The 19,084-nt window shown below is 39.3% G+C and overlaps 1 protein-coding gene across 1 annotated transcript; it reads right to left on the reverse strand.

Moving 5' to 3' along the window:
- Positions 1-4,581: 4,581 nt before the first annotated feature.
- Positions 4,582-8,493, reverse strand: si:cabz01007794.1 (uncharacterized). The gene is made up of 6 exons (XM_020648835.3): positions 7,720-8,493; positions 7,415-7,606; positions 6,893-6,988; positions 6,111-6,243; positions 5,825-5,986; positions 4,582-5,702 (listed from the first exon to the last, which is right to left on the reverse strand). Exons 1-6 carry the CDS (start codon positions 8,485-8,487, stop codon positions 5,659-5,661), a joined length of 1,395 nt encoding a protein of 464 aa, XP_020504491.2. The 5' UTR covers positions 8,488-8,493; the 3' UTR covers positions 4,582-5,658.
- Between the last annotated feature and the right edge of the window lie 10,591 nt (positions 8,494-19,084).

Here is a 19,084-nt window from a genome sequence, read left to right on the forward strand (position 1 = left end):
AAATTAGTTCAGTAATAAAGTTGGACACGTGATGTTGAATCCATGCGGTAGCAGGTCTAGAAGTTCATGTTCTACAATACCAATGAGCAAAATATAAATGTGCTTTACACAACCAAACTCAGTGACCATAATCCATCAGTGACTGTATTCAGAAATCTTTTACAAACTTGTTGGGAGGCAAGATTTTAACTTTTATAGGCTTTAATGTGTAATATAGTATTTTTTAAACCATACCAAAACCTTTTTTTCACATAATTATGAACCATTAATGTATAGCCTTCATATTAAGGTATCAATTGAGTATTATAGTTACAGTAAATAAACAGCAACCAATTCATCAGTATTTTTTTTTTTTTTTTTTGCTGATTAAGAAATTTGTCAAACATTGGCTGTTTTATCCTCTGAAATGAGTGGGTGTCTTTTTTCCCCCTCTGTTTATTATAGTTGGTCAGTGTTTCCCACAGAATGAACCTGTACATGTGGCGATGGAGGTTGCACCCAGGGAGTGGTTCATCAGCGTGAACAAACATTGAAATACAATACAACTGATATTAGGCTAGTTCATAGATTAATAATGGGATGTTCCCAAACTACGTGGCACAAAGACTTTAATCTGCTCACTTTACTACCTCTCAGTTCTTTTTATCTGCACACACACACACACACACACACACACACACACAGAGTTCCTAGCATTTCTCTGTACTTGTATGAGTCTGATCTTTTGACATCAGACATCTGCACCACATGTCTATGAACGTTTCTTAAGAGACAGCCAAATAACGCAACCTCCTGTTTTGAAAAAATGTCACTCGATGTTCTCTTATCACGACAGTTTAAACCTGTGTTGAAGAGACTTGTTCATTAAAAAAAGCAGTGGTATGGGACAGGGGTCAAATTTTACGTCGCACCCCAATCGGTGCACTAACAGGAGAAGGCGTCTCTCTCTCTCTCTCTCTCTCTGATCACCTGCAGGGCATGTATCAGGCTCTGCAGGTGATCAGACACAAGGCAGAGAGGCGAGTTTGTCAACTAATTAACTGAACACCGATGGCGATCTTTATCAAATTGAAGATGTGACTGAAGGAAAGCTTAGTAAAATTTTAAATGATTACAATTGTTTTGTTTTTTTAACTGTACTAACTAAAGGAAAATAATCAACTGAGAAATCGGGAATGAAAGATACTCTTTAAAAGATCATAAAGTTGAGTATTAATTATAGGGAAAGAAATCAACATTTCAACCTGTAATTAAAGAATGATAAATATGAACACAGAACATGCGTTTTTATTCATGAATGCTTTTAATTTGAAACTTTTGTCACAATACAGGGTTTACATTTTTCTAAAGAAATTACATTTTTCCTAAGTTATTAACTTGATGTTGAGATGATTCCGATTTAAAGAAACAACCCTGATTTTGTTATAATGAAAATGTGATTTTTTTTTTTTTAAGTGAAAAACATATGAATTCACACCAACTATTTGTCTTTTATGAAACAATTTGCTTTCAAAAACTGCAAAAAAAAAAAAAACTTACAATAATTATTTTTCCAACACAGTAAATGGTAAACCTTCAATGATATATCTATGGAAACTCTGAATCCAAATCATGAAGAAATCCTCTTTAGGTCATTTACGCATATTCAATGTATTAAAAATCTTACCTGTAGATCTTCTTGTTGTCTTAACTTCCAGAGATGGGTGAAATTTGTTTAGAAGCGAAATGTTGTGTGCAGTTCCTTGATGTAAAGATCCTGTGTAGGTTTTAATCAGGTGTGGCACTGCTGGTGTTTCTTAACGGGATGCCATGTAAGAATGTGACACTTGTTTACTTGGTGTCACTATTTAAACCTCGGGTAGAGTAGAGGCAAAAAACGAAAACGACCTCTCTCTGACATCACGAGGGTGGGATCAGGTGGAAACTCAGGGTTTAAGGGTGTGTGTATGATTGAAACCAAACGTGAAATTTTTGTTATGTCACTGCACTTTCAGGTACATTGTCTCTGACTGTTGGAGTTTAAGGAATGTCCTGCTCCCCTTATGGCAGGCCTACTTAAATAGCGGCCCGCGGGACACATGTGGCCCAGAAGCAATCCCCAAGGGGCCCGGCCAGTGGCCCAACCAGAGAAGACAAAAAAAAAAGCGGGAAAAACGTGTTCGGCGAGCCTACAGATATTTTTACAGAAATTCCTACAGTACTTCATATCGTGAATGCAACACTGTAAGTAGCCTAGCAACACTCAACCCAGAATGCAGTGCGTTGTTGTGAAAACGTGTCTACTAATGCTAGCGTTAGAAGTAGTAGCCACATAATACAACCTGTAAAACATGTCTTTCTTGACCCTGAAACGCAAAATTGAAAATGAAACCCGTCGGTTTAACCCTGCCTGGACTGACAAATACCTGTTTATTTTGCCGCCAAATGCAAGCGCCAAACCGATGTGTTTACTTTGCAATGAGTGCGTTGCAATGTTTAAAGATTATAATGTTCGGAGGCACCACTTTGAGAAACGCCGGACTTTCCAAACAAATTTTCCCGAGGGATCACAGGAGAGGGCTGCAAAAGTGCAAAGTTTGATTGCTTCTTACAACCGGAGCTGTACTACGATGGTGCGGTCATGCACAGCCCAAGAGAGAGCTACAGCAGCATCCCTCCGTGTGTCCTGGATCCTGGCAAAGAAAAAAAGACCATTCACAGACTCAGAAACCATAAAAGACTGCATGAGGTAATGAATGATGAAAAAATTAAAACAAGTGTGACATCTGCAATTAAAAACGTACCCCTGTCAGACACTTCAAATATTCGCAGGATTGAAATTCTAGCTACAAATATGTTTGAAACACTGTTAGAAGAACTGAAGAAAGCTGATGTCATGTCTATAGCAGTTTATGAGTCCACAGACAAGACTGACACTGCACAGCTGTGCATATATGTACGTGTTTTTGACGGCAAATGTTTCCGAGAGGAATTGCTGGGCTTATTGCCATTAGAGGGACACACAACTGGCAAGATAGTCTTTGGGAAAATTTCAGCATTTTTTAAAGACAATGGTCTGGATATGGAGCGTGTGTGAATGCTTGTTACGGATGGGGCTCCATCCATGGCTGGAAAAGTGAATGGTCTGGCAGCACGTTGGTCCACTGTTGCACCTCAGATGATGTCCTTGCACTGCATTCTGCATCAAATGGTGCTGTGCGCAAAACTAAGCGGTGAGCTTAAAACGACAATAGACAGCGTGATGGCCACAATTAATTTCATTCACTCCACATCAAGCCTCCATCATCGCTTATTCCGCAAGCTACTGTCAAACATGTCTGCTGAGCACTGCGACCTTCTTTTGCACAATGACGTCAGGTGGCTGTCCAAAGGCAAAGCACTGGAGCGTTGCTGTGATCTCAATGAGGAGATCGCAACTTTCCTCCGCAGCACGAAGTTAAAAAAGGCAGAAACACACCTGAATCGCATTCTGGACAACAACTTCATGGCTGATGTCTGCTTTCTGAGCGACATATTCAAACACCTGAATGACCTAAATGAGGGACTACAAGGCAGAGACAAAACTGTCACTGATCATCTGGAACAGATGCGCGCATTCCAAGTGAAATTGGACTTCTTCGCAACTGACTTGAGCACAGGCAGAATGCATTTTCCGACGCTCCGCAAACATATCTCATCCCCAGCACAGATCACAGTTGTGATGACAGACTTCATTGAGAGGTTGAAAGAGAACTTTGCTGGTTGATTGGACGGACTTGCTCTTCCCACAGAGGTGATGGGCTTTGTCAGAGACCCGTTCCTGTTGCTACAGAAGGGGACTTGTCCGTCAGAGCAAAGGAAGTGGTCCCTTCCATCGACAAGGGGTAATTCATACTCGAAGTTGTCGACATGCAGTCATCCATAACCAAAGCACAGGAGCTTCACACTAACGGGCCTGCAAAGTTTTGGAGTGATGTCAATGTTCATCAGTTCCCTAACGTGAAGAAACTAGCAATCATTGTGCTCAGCATGTTTGGATCAACATATACATGTGAATCAAGCTTTTCGCACATGAACTCAACAAAAAGCAGCTCTCGTTGCTCCCTGACAGACAATACTCTTCACCAATGCCTTCGGATTGCATTGACATCTTACGAGCCAAAAGTCACTGCTCTAGAAAAAAAAAAGTCACTTCTCCCACTAAGAAAGTCATCAGGATAACTGTGGCCTACATATCAACATAATGTAGGATGCATAATAAAGCCATGCCTAATCACACATGTAGTGATTTAAAACGAACGTATTTATGTTTCTCCAATGTAGGAGACGTGGTATACGTGTGTGTTAATTACTGTTAGCACTTGTTATGGGTACTGATAGCTTTGATAGCACTGACATTTCTTTTTATATTCTGTTAAATGCACTTTGAGATGTGCCTGGGTCAGATGTGACCAAAATGTTTTTCCTTTTTTTATTTCAAAAAGGGGTTAGGGGTTTGGGTTGCGATATTCCCCCAACGGAAATTAATTTGAGAGTTAAATTAAACAAAACAAAAAAAATGCATAATGCTAAAAGTTCAGATTAAACAAATGACGATTCAGATATTTTGACATTACATATTTATTTCAAAATGATGTACAAAATCAAACTCAACTGTAATATAATGCAAAGTCAGTTTCACCAATATTAGCATTCTAAATAAGCGACAACTCATTTGCAGTATATTTTCTTCATTTACACACACGCACACACACACACGCACACACAATCAGATATCAGCCAGTGATGGCTTCATTATCACCATTGTTCAAGCATACACATTCACATCTCAAAAATAAAATAACAATATTATATTAGTGATAATAACAAAATCAACATATTTCAGAAGTGCTGTTTGTTCTTTTACCGTAAACAGTGAAAGAGGGACAACGTTCATACTTTTCTTGTCTTGTACAGCATGTGTCACAAGAACACTTCGATGAGCATGGGATGAAGCAAAAATAACTCTGGTCTTTAATAAAGGTGCACCTACCTATTCTGAAGGTCAATATGTAATAACAGAATTGATAACAAAATGTTCTTCATTAGTTCCTCTGCTCTTGATTAGAGGTTTTGACCCCATTTGTATTTGCTGAGCTCTGCTGGTGAAAACAAGGTATTGGTTCATCATTTGATTTCCATTTTTTTTCCAGGGTTGATAAGCATTCGTGGTTGTTTTTTTTTTGCAAGATTCTAACCGTTCAAAGATTAAGGCCCTGTGTCCATGATACTTTTTCTGAGCGTCAGCATCTTTTTTTTTACCCAATTATTTCCAAAGAAGAGAGAGAGCTTTTCAAAACAGACGGCCGCCTGAATAAAGGCAAAGCTTTTTTCAAACATTTTTCTCTGCAGTATATAACTCGTTGGACATAAATCCAGCAGTCCTATAGTTACAAAAAAAACAATCCAAAAGTCTAAGAACCTGTTTTAGAGCCCGTAAAAGATGTGAAAGCAGTCAGAAGGCTATCTAAAAGTGACAACCTTTCAACTTTTTCTTCTTTCTCCTGCAGTGAGTTGACACAGAATGAAGCATCATGCAAATATATTTGGGATTCCAGGGAGATTTTTAACAGTTTATATGTAGCATTAGCATTTTTTTATATGATTAGGTGGGTAATTGTTGTCTTGACATGACTTTCCTCAGAGCACAGCCAGACAGAGCACACTCACAGTGATCAGCAGAGCTATAGAGGAAGATGGAAGAGCAGAGGGGAAAAACAGGATTAGGCATTGTTCACATCTTACTCCTGGAATATTTTGGATAACTTTGCTTTCTTACGAATGTTACCATATGGCTTATGCTTACCTTGCGTGAGTGATTGCTGGAGTGTAATGGCATGGCTAGCAGTGGTAATGGTAGCGGTGGTGGTGTCGGGTGAATTCGCATTTGTGACTGTGGCATTGGGATTTCCCAGGTCAACAGGATTGCTCCTCAATTGGGTGCTTGGGGTTCCAACAGCACCAGAAGCTGAAAGCACAAGCAAACGAATCACATTGTTACCACGACATGAAAGTCATGATCTTTGTGACTCTGTTTGTGATTGTTGAAAGTTCATATGAAATGTGTGGACATCTATTTTTTGTTAGCTTACTGCTGTCAAAAGATCCTGTGAGTATTCCAAGTGTTACAGTTGATGCTCTTTGTTGTGTGGTTGATACAGTGGCATCAAATGTGCACCGGATTATATTTCCATTAATGCTTCCTTTCACATTGTTTGCGTTGACCTACAGAGCATAGAAAGAAAACACATGTAAAACTGATATTGCTCAAGTTGTAGCATTTATGTGCACCTTGTTTGATTGAGTCAGTGTAACAATGTGATTTATAACCTAAAACTACAGAACATTAAAGACTTTATATGCGATTTTTATATCCAGTAGATGTCGCCGTTGAGCACCAGCATGAAATCAAAACAACTCGCGGTGCATTGTTGTGTTAGCATGCTAATGCTAGCGATCTTTATTATGCTCGTATCTTCACACTGCATGTAAATTTACCTGAAATGAGCGTGATCTAGAAACACAGTTAAGCAGTGAGTACAGTATGTTATTCTTCTTTTCTCTAGTCCCTCAATTAAACAACTTTTATACGTGAGGGGAGGAGTCAGCCGGCCGGCGATATAAACAAACTGAAGATATGACTTGGAAAACTCTGAAAACATCACAGACAGTGGGACTCGGGTGTTACACCCATTGTAGACAGTCATGACTCACAGAGTTATTTTCAGAGGATATACTTGATTTCTACATTTAAGTGTGAAAAATCGCATATAAAGCCTTTAAAGCACTTCTGCTTAAGAGATCAATGCCATAAATTACATCATACTCTGAACAATTTTTTGTCTTACTTAGTCTTAATAAAAGTAAAACTGACCGTAGCCTCTGTAAGCTGGCCGTTGTTGAGGTTGGCGCCGAAGAATTTTACATTACCGTTGTTATTTGCACAAACATAGGTTGTGTCGTTTCCCCCCTGTAGAAAAAACAAACAGGAATGGTCAATAAACTGGTTTAAGGTATTTGCACAGTGAGTATTTTTTTTCGTGTGTGCGTTTTTTTTTGGATCCGTTATCTGATTAAAAAGATGCTAAGCACAGAAACCTTGTTTGCCCATATTAAGTCATAATTATGAGATAAAAAGTCATATGACTTTATTATCTCATAATTATGACTTTATTATTTTAATTAAAAAAAAAGTTAACTGGCAGAAATGGGTTTCCATCGGCACCACATAATAAAAATAAAAATAAATGTTTCGCTAACATGAATGACACAACATGAGATTGTATTTCTTTTTACACAGGTGGAAATTTAAGAGGAAAATATCAGACATGATGTGCAAAGGCCTTTACACTTGAATTTAGACTAAAGTATGAGTGAATTACTGCACTTGACTCACCAGTGAGGTGTCAGGCGACAGGACTGCTGCAACATAGCCGGATGACTCTCCTGAGAGCTCAAGCTCAAAGTTTTGACCGCCACTCCTCCGCGCACCGAGAAAGAAACATGATCCTGTAGCAGAGGGGTCGCACGTAGAGGGCTCGGCCGCACAGAGTTTTTCACTTCCACAGCCACTTCTGTTGAAAGATGTCTGCAAAAAAGACAAGAAACATTTGGGTAATTAAAAATCGAAGGTCAACACTATCAATAAAAGCAGCTTCTCTTGGTTCTACTCTGTTCTATTCTACTTTTTGTATCACTCACCGCAAGCGTTGACACGTTATTGTTGGGTGTTAGTTGGGCTGCTACTGTTGTCATGGATGGCGCCGTTGTTGTTGCACCTGGTGCGCTTGTCATGGCGTTTCCTGTTGCAGCTGGTGTGCTTGTCATGGCGTTTCCTGTTGCAGCTGGTGTGCTTGTCATGGCGTTTCCTGTTGCAGCTGGTGTGCTTGTCATGGCGTTTCCTGTTGCAGCTGGTGTGCTTGTCATGGCGTTTCCTGTTGTCATGGATGGCGCCGTTGTTGTTGCACCTGGTGCGCTTGTCATGGCGTTTCCTGTTGCAGCTGGTGTGCTTGTCATGGCGTTTCCTGTTGCAGCTGGTGTGCTTGTCATGGCATTTCCTGTTGCAGCTGGTGTGCTTGTCATGGCGTTTCCTGTTGTCATGGATGGCGCCGTTGTTGTTGCACCTGGTGCGCTTGTCATGGCGTTTCCTGTTGCAGCTGGTGTGCTTGTCATGGCGTTTCCTGTTGCAGCTGGTGTGCTTGTCATGGCGTTTCCTGTTGCAGCTGGTGTGCTTGTCATGGCGTTTCCTGTTGTCATGGATGGCGCCGTTGTTGTTGCACCTGGTGCGCTTGTCATGGCGTTTCCTGTTGCAGCTGGTGTGCTTGTCATGGCGTTTCCTGTTGCAGCTGGTGTGCTTGTCATGGCGTTTCCTGTTGCAGCTGGTGTGCTTGTCATGGCGTTTCCTGTTGTCATGGATGCCGCCATTGTTGTTGCACCTGCTGCGGTTGTCATGTCGCTTCCTGTTGTCATGGATGCCGCCATTGTTGTTGCACCTGCTGCGGTTGTCATGTCGTTTCCTGTTGTCATTGTAGGCGCCATTGTTGTGCCTGCTGCTGCTGTTGATGATTGGGCAAAGGTGCCAACAGATATCCAGGAAAGCGTCACAAACAGGACAGTAAAGAAGAGTCTGCCGTCCATACCTAGAGCAGAAAGGGCTGAAATTAGTTCAATAATAAAGTTGGACACGTGATGTTGAATCCATGCAGTAGCAGGTCTAGAAGTTCATGTTCTACAATACCAATGAGCAAAATATAAATGTGCTTTACACAACCAAACTCAGTGACCATAATCCATCAGTGACTGTATTCAGAAATCTTTTACAAACTTGTTGGGAGGCAAGATTTTAACTTTTATAGGCTTTAATGTGTAATGCAGTATTTTTAAAACCATACCAAAACCTTTTTTTCACATAATTATGAACCATTAACGTATAGCCTTCATATTAAGGTATCAATTGAGTATTATAGTTACAGTAAATAAACAGCAACCAATTCATCAGTATTTTTTTTTTTTTTTTTTTTGCTGATAAAGAAATTTGTCAAACATTGGCTGTTTCATCCTCTGAAATGAGTGGGTGTCTTTTTTCCCCCTCTGTTTATTATAGTTGGTCAGTGTTTCCCACAGAATGAACCTGTACATGTGGCGATGGAGGTTGCACCCAGGGAGTGGTTCATCAGCGTGAACAAACATTGAAATACAATACAACTGATATTAGGCTAGTTCATAGATTAATAATGGGATGTTCCCAAACTACGTGGCACAAAGACTTTAATCTGCTCACTTTACTACCTCTCAGTTCTTTTTATCTGCACACACACACACACACACACACACACACACACACACACACACACACACACACAGAGTTCCTAGCATTTCTCTGTACTTGTATGAGTCTGATCTTTTGACATCAGACATCTGCACCACATGTCTATGAACGTTTCTTAAGAGACAGCCAAATAACGCAACCTCCTGTTTTGAAAAAATGTCACTCGATGTTCTCTTATCACGACAGTTTAAACCTGTGTTGAAGAGACTTGTTCATTAAAAAAAGCAGTGGTATGGGACAGGGGTCAAATTTTATGTCGCACCCCCATCGGTGCACTAACAGGAGAAGGCGTCTCTCTCTCTCTCTCTCTCTGATCACCTGCAGGGCATGTATCAGGCTCTGCAGGTGATCAGACACAAGGCAGAGAGGCGAGTTTGTCAACTAATTAACTGAACACCGATGGCGATCTTCATCAAATTGAAGATGTGACTGAAGGAAAGCTTAGTAAAATTTTAAATGATTACAATTGTTTTGTTTTTTTAACTGTACTAACTAAAGGAAAATAATCAACTGAGAAATCGGGAATGAAAGATACTCTTTAAAAGATCATAAAGTTGAGTATTAATTATAGGGAAAGAAATCAACATTTCAACCTGTAATTAAAGAATGATAAATATGAACACAGAACATGTGTTTTTATTCATGAATGCTTTTACTTTGAAACTTTTGTCACAATACAGGGTTTACATTTTTCTAAAGAAATTACATTTTTCCTAAGTTATTAACTTGATGTTGAGATGATTCCGATTTAAAGAAACAACCCTGATTTTGTTATAATGAAAATGTGATTTTTTTTTTTTTAAGTGAAAAACATATGAATTCACACCAACTATTTGTCTTTTATGAAACAATTTGCTTTCGAAAACTGCAAAAGAAAAAAAAAAACCTTACAGGATTTATTTTTCCAACACAGTAAATGGTAAACCTTCAATGATATATCTATGGAAACTCTGAATCCAAATCATGAAGAAATCCTCTTTAAGTCATTTACGCATATTCAATAATGTATTAAAAATCTTACCTGTAGATCTTCTTGTCGTCTTAACTTCCAGAGATGGGTGAAATTTGTTTAGAAGCGAAATGTTGTGTGCAGTTCCTTGATGTAATGATCCTGTGTAGGTTTTAATCAGGTGTGGCACTGCTGGTGTTTCTTAACGGGATGCCAGGTAAGAATGTGACACTTGTTTGCTTGGTGTCACTATTTAAACCTCGTGTAGAGAAGAGGAAAAAAAAAAAAAAACCTCTCTGACATCACGAGGGTGGGGGCAGGTGGAAATTCAGGACTTAAGGGCGTGTGTGTGATTGAAACCAAACATGAAATTTTTTCCATGTCACTGCACTCAGGTATATTATCGCTGACTGTTGGAGTTTAAGGAATGTCCTTCTTTCCTTATGGGCTCACAATGCCCGTAAGGAAAGAAGAACATTCCTTAACGATAAGGAAACAAACTCCATCTGTTCAGTGAAAAATGTTTCGCTTGATGGTTGTCTTATCTCATATGATGGTGTCACTTTCAAACAAAGTCACAGAACGACTCTGAAATGTAAATTGAAGTCTTACTATTGTAAGTGTTAAGCTGTGGATAAATGTATCATATAATCCAACCTGACAATGATTAATTCAAAATATCTTTGTCGGAAGATTTCAAGTAGCGGTCGCCCTTACTGTCTGTCACTTCGTGTTTTTTTTCTATTGGCTGTCTTGTCCAGGTCTTTTTTGGAAAAGAGGTTCTTAGGGCGCGGTCACACTGGCCATCTGTACCGTGCTGTACTCAAGCACGATTGGCCCGATTATTAACACGATTATTCTTAACGGGACAAATTAAAAAAGGCTATCTGCTGGATTCTCTATACAGGTCTATAATATCCATATTTATCACCATTCAATCTGATAATTCTTCCAATGTCCAGATAATGGCTGAAACACCAAAGACCAAAGGGTTCATGAGTCAAATCTAAGAGTATGGTTTGTTAAAATGCACTAACATTGTCGGTCACATTTATTAAAGGTTGAATTTTGAGATTTTTTAAGTAAAGAAAATGAAATGTTAAAATGTAAAAAAAAGCTTGTGCGAAAAAACTGTCTTTTCTTGGAAGCCAGCATGTCTGAGGGCTGCGGGTCTTACTGCAGGAAAGTTTGCTGAGTTTGTTTCAAAGTGTTATGTTTGTTATACCTCAAAGCTGGCCACAGTCACGGCCAGTGATTCTCTTTTCAGGTCGACCCTTTTAGTCAGGCAGTTTAGGACCAGATTTGGGAAGAATGGGGACACGCCTGACAAAAGCACCACATTTTTTCCACATAGTGTCCATCACCATTTCAATTTGGGGGGGGGGAGCCACTTCATCAAGATGGCGGTTCCAAGATGGCGGCCAGCTGGACATGAATTAATAGGAACCAAGGAAAATGATGTAATACATTGCCAAAATTAACATGTGTATTTGATCTTCGCACAAATAATCATCTAATGATGTTTTAATGCATTCCTTGACCCAGGAAATGTATATGTTGACACCAAGATTAACTTTCTAAGTGGCTTGGAAGACATATTGGCACTTAACGATTTCACATGCTTATCTTGGAACCGCCATCTTGATGAAATGCAAAAAAAAAGTCCAACAATATTGAGACCTGTTTCTAAACCACGTCTTGTTTGCTTATAAACCAGGTGAAACACCCCCACACTGTTTAAATTGCACAAAAATACAGAGTTGATCACTGTAACTTTTCAATCACAATCCAGAAAAGAGAAAGTGCTAATTGTGGTCTCAAAAGTCCCAGATTGTCTTTCCCCATATTCTAAGAGAGGCACCTTGAGTTGTGCATGCACTGGTTGGTATATGAAACCAGTCATGAGACCAGCAACACAATGCCAAGAACAGGTTAGTCAGGGTCGTGCCAGCTCCTGTGTGTGTGCTTCAATATGGCCTTTGTGCTCTGTGGTTTCTAATCAACATAAACCCTCCCTAATAATAAAACAGGAAAGTCAAGGCAATTATGAACTCTGAGTTGTTTCACAAGTTACAACCGTAATATTAGAGCACGATGATCAGCAGAGGCCCTTCCTCGAAACATACACACCCTGTTATAAAAAAAAGCCTAAATTAAAACCCAGAGAGAAAGTAAAGAGGCGTTACATACCTTCACTTAGTTTACTTAACCACACACACAGGAGAGATATATAAAAAAAATTCAAAAAAGCTGAGATTGTTTTTTTAAACCTCAATCTGTTTTAGAATTTCCCAGTGGACAGTGGAAAAGGATGACCGTAAGGTGTGATGTAGAGAAGGAATTATCTGTCCTACTGAGTGATTCTTTTTAAACCTTTTTTTAACCAGGAAATAAAACTTGTCTAGACGAATAATCTCTTTTTCAAGAGTGTCCTGGCCAAGAGTGCCAGCAGCACAATTTACAGAGTTTCCCAAAAAATGTGACAGATGTTTCTGCCTCCAAGTCATGTGACATCCGCTTAAAACATGATGAGGTCATGCAGTTTATTTTTGGGGGCTTTGTATAACTTTATTTAGAGACAGGACAGTGATAGAGTCAGAAATTGGGGAGAGAGAGTAGAGAGAGAGAGAGAGAGAGAGAGAGAGAAATGACATTTAGGAAAGGAGAGGTCTCACTCGAACACGGGCCGCCCAGCTGGAGGACCCCAGCCTCAGTACATGGTGCGTGCACACTGAACCACTCGGCTACTTTACCAATTCAGTTTTTTTTTTTTTTGTTTTTTTTTACTTTTTATTCCTTACGTTAAATAGTATTTTTTCCCCAGAAAGCTATAATTTCTAGTATACACCAACTCAAACTGTCGTCCACAGCTTGCTGGTGTTAATGAAATCCGTTTAAACACAGACCTCAGAACCTCAGTCTGGCTCCCAGTCTGTCAGAGAGTAGATTTTAAAATACTGCTGGTATGGTTTAGTGACACTTGAAGATGAAACTGTCAATGTTTATGGTCTAACACTCCTTATTATAAGAGCTTAATGCTAAAAATGTCCTCAATGTCAACACACAACTGCTGCCGTTGTGTGTTGTCATGTAGTAGAAGTAGTAAAAGAAGCTGAAGTAATGTTTCAACGCTGATACAAACCTGTTCTTTCCCCTAATTTAAAGTAACATTTCAACACAGTAAGTGCAAACCAGGATACCTTAAACAATGACTTCAGTCTGTTATTTTTACAGTCTATGCGTCAATCTCATGACAAACAATGGAATGGACTGTGAGTCATTTTGCCCCATGACATCTTCCTTCTTCACAGCCTCTTTGTGTGAAAACCAGTTCTGCGCCCATGGAAGAGTACAGGGTTTGAGTTGATAAAAGGAAACGTAACTTGTGAGTTGTTTCAGTACCTACTCTTAAGGTGAATCAGATAAGAAGTTATTTCACACAAGCATGGCATGTAAAGAGTTGACGCTCTAGCTCTTGGGCGGGGAGTCGCGCCGATATAAGCTCTTGGCATGTGGTGCATCATGAAATGATGAAAAGGTAATGAAGTCATTGGAAAAAAGTATTACGAGCTCCAGGAGTCCGTCGGCAGTTTTTTTTCTTTTTTACCAATATACTTTGATTTCTTTCAAATAATGTGAAACCTGCATATGTCAGTAAAAGGGAAAAAACAAATCAAAAGACACTTTAATTGCCAATCAAACACCAAATTTCAGAATATTTTAAATGAAAACTTCAGTAGACATTTTGTTTTTATGGCATGTTGCAATCACAAGTGGTTTTGAAGAGTATCAGTTGGAAAAGAAACTCAAGTTTGGTCAATGTCAAACATTTTTGGTTTTGCTTTCTTTTCAAGCAATCATATCGAGGAGGGGGTGGTGGTTGTTGAGGTCAATGGTTGTGGGACCTGAGTGTCTGTTGTGTAAAGGTCTAGAATAATCTGAAGCTCATCCCCTGTTGGCACGGCGATGTGGAACGCGTTGCACTCAGGTGCAGTTTCACAACTTGAGGAAGTGGGATATTAATCTCTTTTAAAGTGTTTCTTTCGGTGCACTGACCGCGGTGTGATTAGCTTTAAGGGATACTTCACCCATTGCAACATGAATCTGTATTGACATTGGGTCATATATGTAGTAGAAATGTGAAATACATTTTGAAGTTGGTGCCTTCTTGGCTGAGAAAAGGCAGAAAGTGGCAGCAGCCGTCTCACCGCTATATTTATATTTTTCCGCCATTATCAGCTTTCTCCACAGAGCCTGTTAGCATAGCTTCCAAGCAATATGGCGGACGTTAAGTTTCGATTCTGGGAGTGAGTTCCCACCCACTGATCTGTGATTGGTCTGTAGCTTCAGTGGTCGAAAATATGAGGAACTCGCGTTGTAGTTTCACCCCGCTAACCGTAACGTCATCAGAAGCTCGTTTTCAAACTTAAAAATACAAAGATTTCACATCTCAGGGGAAAATGAGGGCGGAATGCACGACCAGTCAAAAATACTACCAGGTTTCTAATGATACAAAGCTAAATGCAAAGTATCCCTTTTACTGTGTCATCTTTGAAGCTTTTTTTATTCCCACCTTTCTGACTTGTTCAAGAAACCGATGTAACCGATGTAAAGACATATGAAGCGGGAAAATCGTCAACTTTGTTATTGAATTGTGGAAGCTAATGATCAATTTTTAGACGGGGAATCTAAATTGTGACACTCCTGGTAGAGAAACATCAATCAGAAAAGATTGCTGTCGTTTTTTAACGTTTAAAGTCAGTGTACACTCAGTTAGTTTCCCTCTAAAGCCTATGACGAACAGTTGACAAATACTTAGGAGGGTAGTCGTCTTTTTACTGTTTACTTTCATCCAGAAGTCAAAGACCTTGTGTAAATATTGGAAACCAAATATTTGTCTTCTCCTCCCTTATCACACTGTGTACAGTATATCCAAGCTGTATTGCTGTGGTGTTTGATGGATGGTGGGGAGCACTGAATCAGGCGCAGCCCTTCATGTAGTGTCTACGCTAACAAGAGAATATGATTGATGAGTGGAGAGGAGGCAGTGTGCATGGCAGGGAGAAGTATTTCTACTGTAGAGTTAAGAATAAATTACTGCAGTTGTTTGTTACAAATTAGATACCTCCGTTTATTCTTTATTTTTTTTACTCACCGGTAATTACTTTCAAGTGTTTTTTGAGAGTTATTGACTCTGGTTTCCCCAACATGAACCCTCTGCACCTTTAAGGAAAAGCTAAAGACCCAGCTCTTTCATGAATACCTACTAACTTAATGATGATGGTCTCCATATTATTGATGATGATGATGGTTGTGACAATGTTTTTTTTTTTTATAACGATGACTTATAAGATGGTTTCTATACTGATTAGAACTCTTAAGAACTGCCGTCAATGTTGTGCTTTGCCTCTGGTCACTTCCTGTCAGCACCTGTGTGTCCAATCAGACTCAAAGCTGATTGTTTCCTCTTACTGACATTGTTCCCTTTTTTCTAGATCCTTGCTTTTGTGTTGTACTTACTCTCTGATGTACGTCGCTTTGTAGAAAGAAATGAATTGTAGAAGAGTAGAACACAGGACTACTTTCAAACGTAACTCTTCAAGTTCATGGTGTCAGTGGGTCAACAGGTAGCGTAGTGGTTTGCGTGCGCCCCCCGAGTACGGAGGCTATAGTCCTCTATGCGGGCGGCCCAGGTTCGAATTCAACCTGTGGCTTCATTCATGCATGTCATTCCCCAATCTCTCTCTCCCTGATTTCCGACTCTATCCACTCCAAAAAAGACCCAAAAATAAATCTTTAAATAAAAAACAAAAAGCAAAAACGTCATCATGTGATGGTCATGGATTGCATTTGGGCGTCCCACCTGGTTTGATCCCCACAATAACATTTATCCTGCATACAGCCAAAGCCTGCTGAAGCCTGTAAGTGTAGTCACTCCCGCTGACCAATAGAAAGACTGTCATTTTAAAGATCTTTGTCATTGGCTTGAATTCTGAAGCCAAGAGTCAATATCCACGTCTTGTATACAGTCTAGAGTGTCTGGAGTTTCTGTGGAGAGACACAAACAAGTTTGCAACCTACACATTGAGTGCTCTTATGGCATACCATTGGTCCACAGTAGACCTCGTTGTTCTTTTTTCTCTAAACTGTGGTTTGCTAATCTTGACCCTGTTCCCCAGTAGACCTGTAAATAGCCTCAATCTATACAAAAGTAAAGCCAAAACACACGAGGGCGTGTTGAAACAACACCAGAGTGTGACGTGCAGCCTGAAGCATAATTACAGTTTACACATAACGCAGCCTTGCTAATCGTTTTGTCCCCGCAACAACACAGACAGGTTATACAAGCCCCCGTGAATGACTTTAAAGACTGTGTGACCCCTGATCAACTCTGACAGGTTTCACATGTACGGGCGTGTGAAGTTGTGTGGCTTTCACTTTTATCCCAGATGCTATCATGGGCAGGTCTTGATTGTAAAAAACAAACTTAACTAATGTCAAATAAACATAAAAAAAGAGGTGTTCCTTGGAAGGATTTCATAGATATCGAGTGTTTATTTGGATATATTCGAGTTAAAGAGGTCATGATTTAAATACACAAAACAGCAAAACTAAGACCCTGGAAAATACATTTGAATTTTTCTTTGCATGTATGGTCACCTTAATTTCAGGTGTAATAAGTGGAAACACTGTAGTATGCAAATCTCTCTCTCTCTTGGCATGCTTTAGTGCAGCTAACCACTGCAGGGGTGGGCAACTGGTGGCCCCCATCGACCTTCAACGTGGCCCTCAGGTCAATTCTTACATATCAATTAATTGAAAAACATGAAGAAAACATGACAAAATCTGCCATGAAATCATGAAAATCCAAAATATGTCCAAAATAATATTTGATCACTTGTATATGTTGAGTTAAATTTGAGACATAATTGACTTTAATCGTTTTTGTATTCTACAATTTGGCGCCCTGGCAGCAGTGAGAATTAAATGAATGTGGCCCTTGCTGTGACCAAAGTTGCCCATCCCTGCTTTAGTGGAACCCATTCAACTGATAACTGGTGTGGGGCCACAAAATGATTTTGACCCCCCAATAAATTGTATTTCCTGTTTTGCTCTATTTTTATGCTTTCAATGTTTGTATGTCATTTTAAATTGGGTACATTTTATTTGTGATAGTAAATATTCTTACTTTGTTTTATTTTCACTTTGTTTCATCTCTTAAGGTGAGGGTTTTGAGAAAAGCCCTCATGGGTTTCCACCTCACCTGCACATGTGTTTTATTTGTTTTATTTTTCTGTTTGACTCTTCAAAAAAATGTGCAAATAAATTAAACTAAATGTAAGTTCTGTGTTCTACAATTCTACAATTCTACAATTCACTTAGCAGACGCTTTTATCCAAAGCGACGTGCATCAGCGAGTAAGTACAACACAAGCAAGGATCTAGAAAAAAGGGAACAATGTCAGTAAGAGCAAACAATCAGCTTTGAGTCTGATTGGACACACAGGTGCTGACAGGAAGTGACCAGAGGCAAAGCACAACATTGAAGGCAGTTCTTGAGATCTCTAATCAGTATAGAAACCATCTTATAAGTCATTGTTATCAAACAAAAACAATCGTGACAACCATCATCATCATCATCAATGATATCGGAACCATCATCATTAAGTTAGGTGTTCATGAAAGAGCTGGGTCTTTAGCTTTAGCTTTGTTCTGAAATCGAAACATTAAGCTGCAAGAATGCAGCTCTGCTTGTCAGTCTGCTTCACTGCCACATGGTGTTAAGTTTGGTGTAAAGAAGACTTCCTGCATCCTTCTGGGTAAAGACTGCCCCCCTCCACATCTATCAATATGACAGGCTTATCTAACTTGTGTTCCCAAAACCAGGCAAACATGTTTGTATGGAATTCACACACTGACGCAAACTCAGCTGCTGTCTGCGTTTCTATTGAGTATAGAAAATGCAAAAAAAACAAATACATCTGCGTAAGTGTGAACACAAAGTAGACGTGCTTTTTTATTAAGTTGACGTCATGCAGCATTTGTCGACTCTTGTGAAAAGAAAAGAAAGGATTTCACATCCTTGTCGTCAAGGACTACAAACGTCTTTGCTCAAGCTTCATCATCAAGTTTGGACTAAAAAAAAACCCAGGCTGTATCTGTGTCAGATATTTAATTTAACATTCATAAAGACTTTTATTGGATTGATTTGAACCACTCATATTTTGTTTTTCTAAAACATAACACTAAACCATACGTTCACAATAAGATTCTTCCCACATGAGTTGTCGGATCATATTTTAGAGAAAAACTGAATGGTTTGTTGATTTATTTGTCATCACGGAATAACTTTATATCCGAAAGCAAACACATGATTGTTGGTGCTACGTTCTCTAAGACTACAGCTCCACTTCTATGTGGACTGAAGGAGTTTAAACTCTTCATCATCACAAGGATTTTAATGAGACACAGGTTTCATCATCCTTTATGTCAAGCATAAATTCAAGTTTTTCTGGTACACGTGTGCACCCACTGTTTTCAAAGCTAATGAAGCTAATGACCATTGACTCATTTTATTACTTTTTTTTTACCTGCCTGTTACAGCTTTGCTTTTAAAAAAAAATCCTTCAGCCTAAGATCATGATTAATCATGCAGCCCTCGCAGCCTAAACAAGTTAGATCAGATTGTTTCTCTATTATTCAACAAGAAGGAAATAAATGCTTTCATGATGAGAAAAGGGTAGATGTTTTCATGTTTACCACAGGTGTAACATTTAGAGTCGATCATTA

The sequence above is a fragment of the Labrus bergylta genome, chromosome 22, assembly GCF_963930695.1.
Source record: "Labrus bergylta chromosome 22, fLabBer1.1, whole genome shotgun sequence".
Lineage (NCBI taxonomy): Eukaryota > Metazoa > Chordata > Actinopteri > Labriformes > Labridae > Labrus > Labrus bergylta.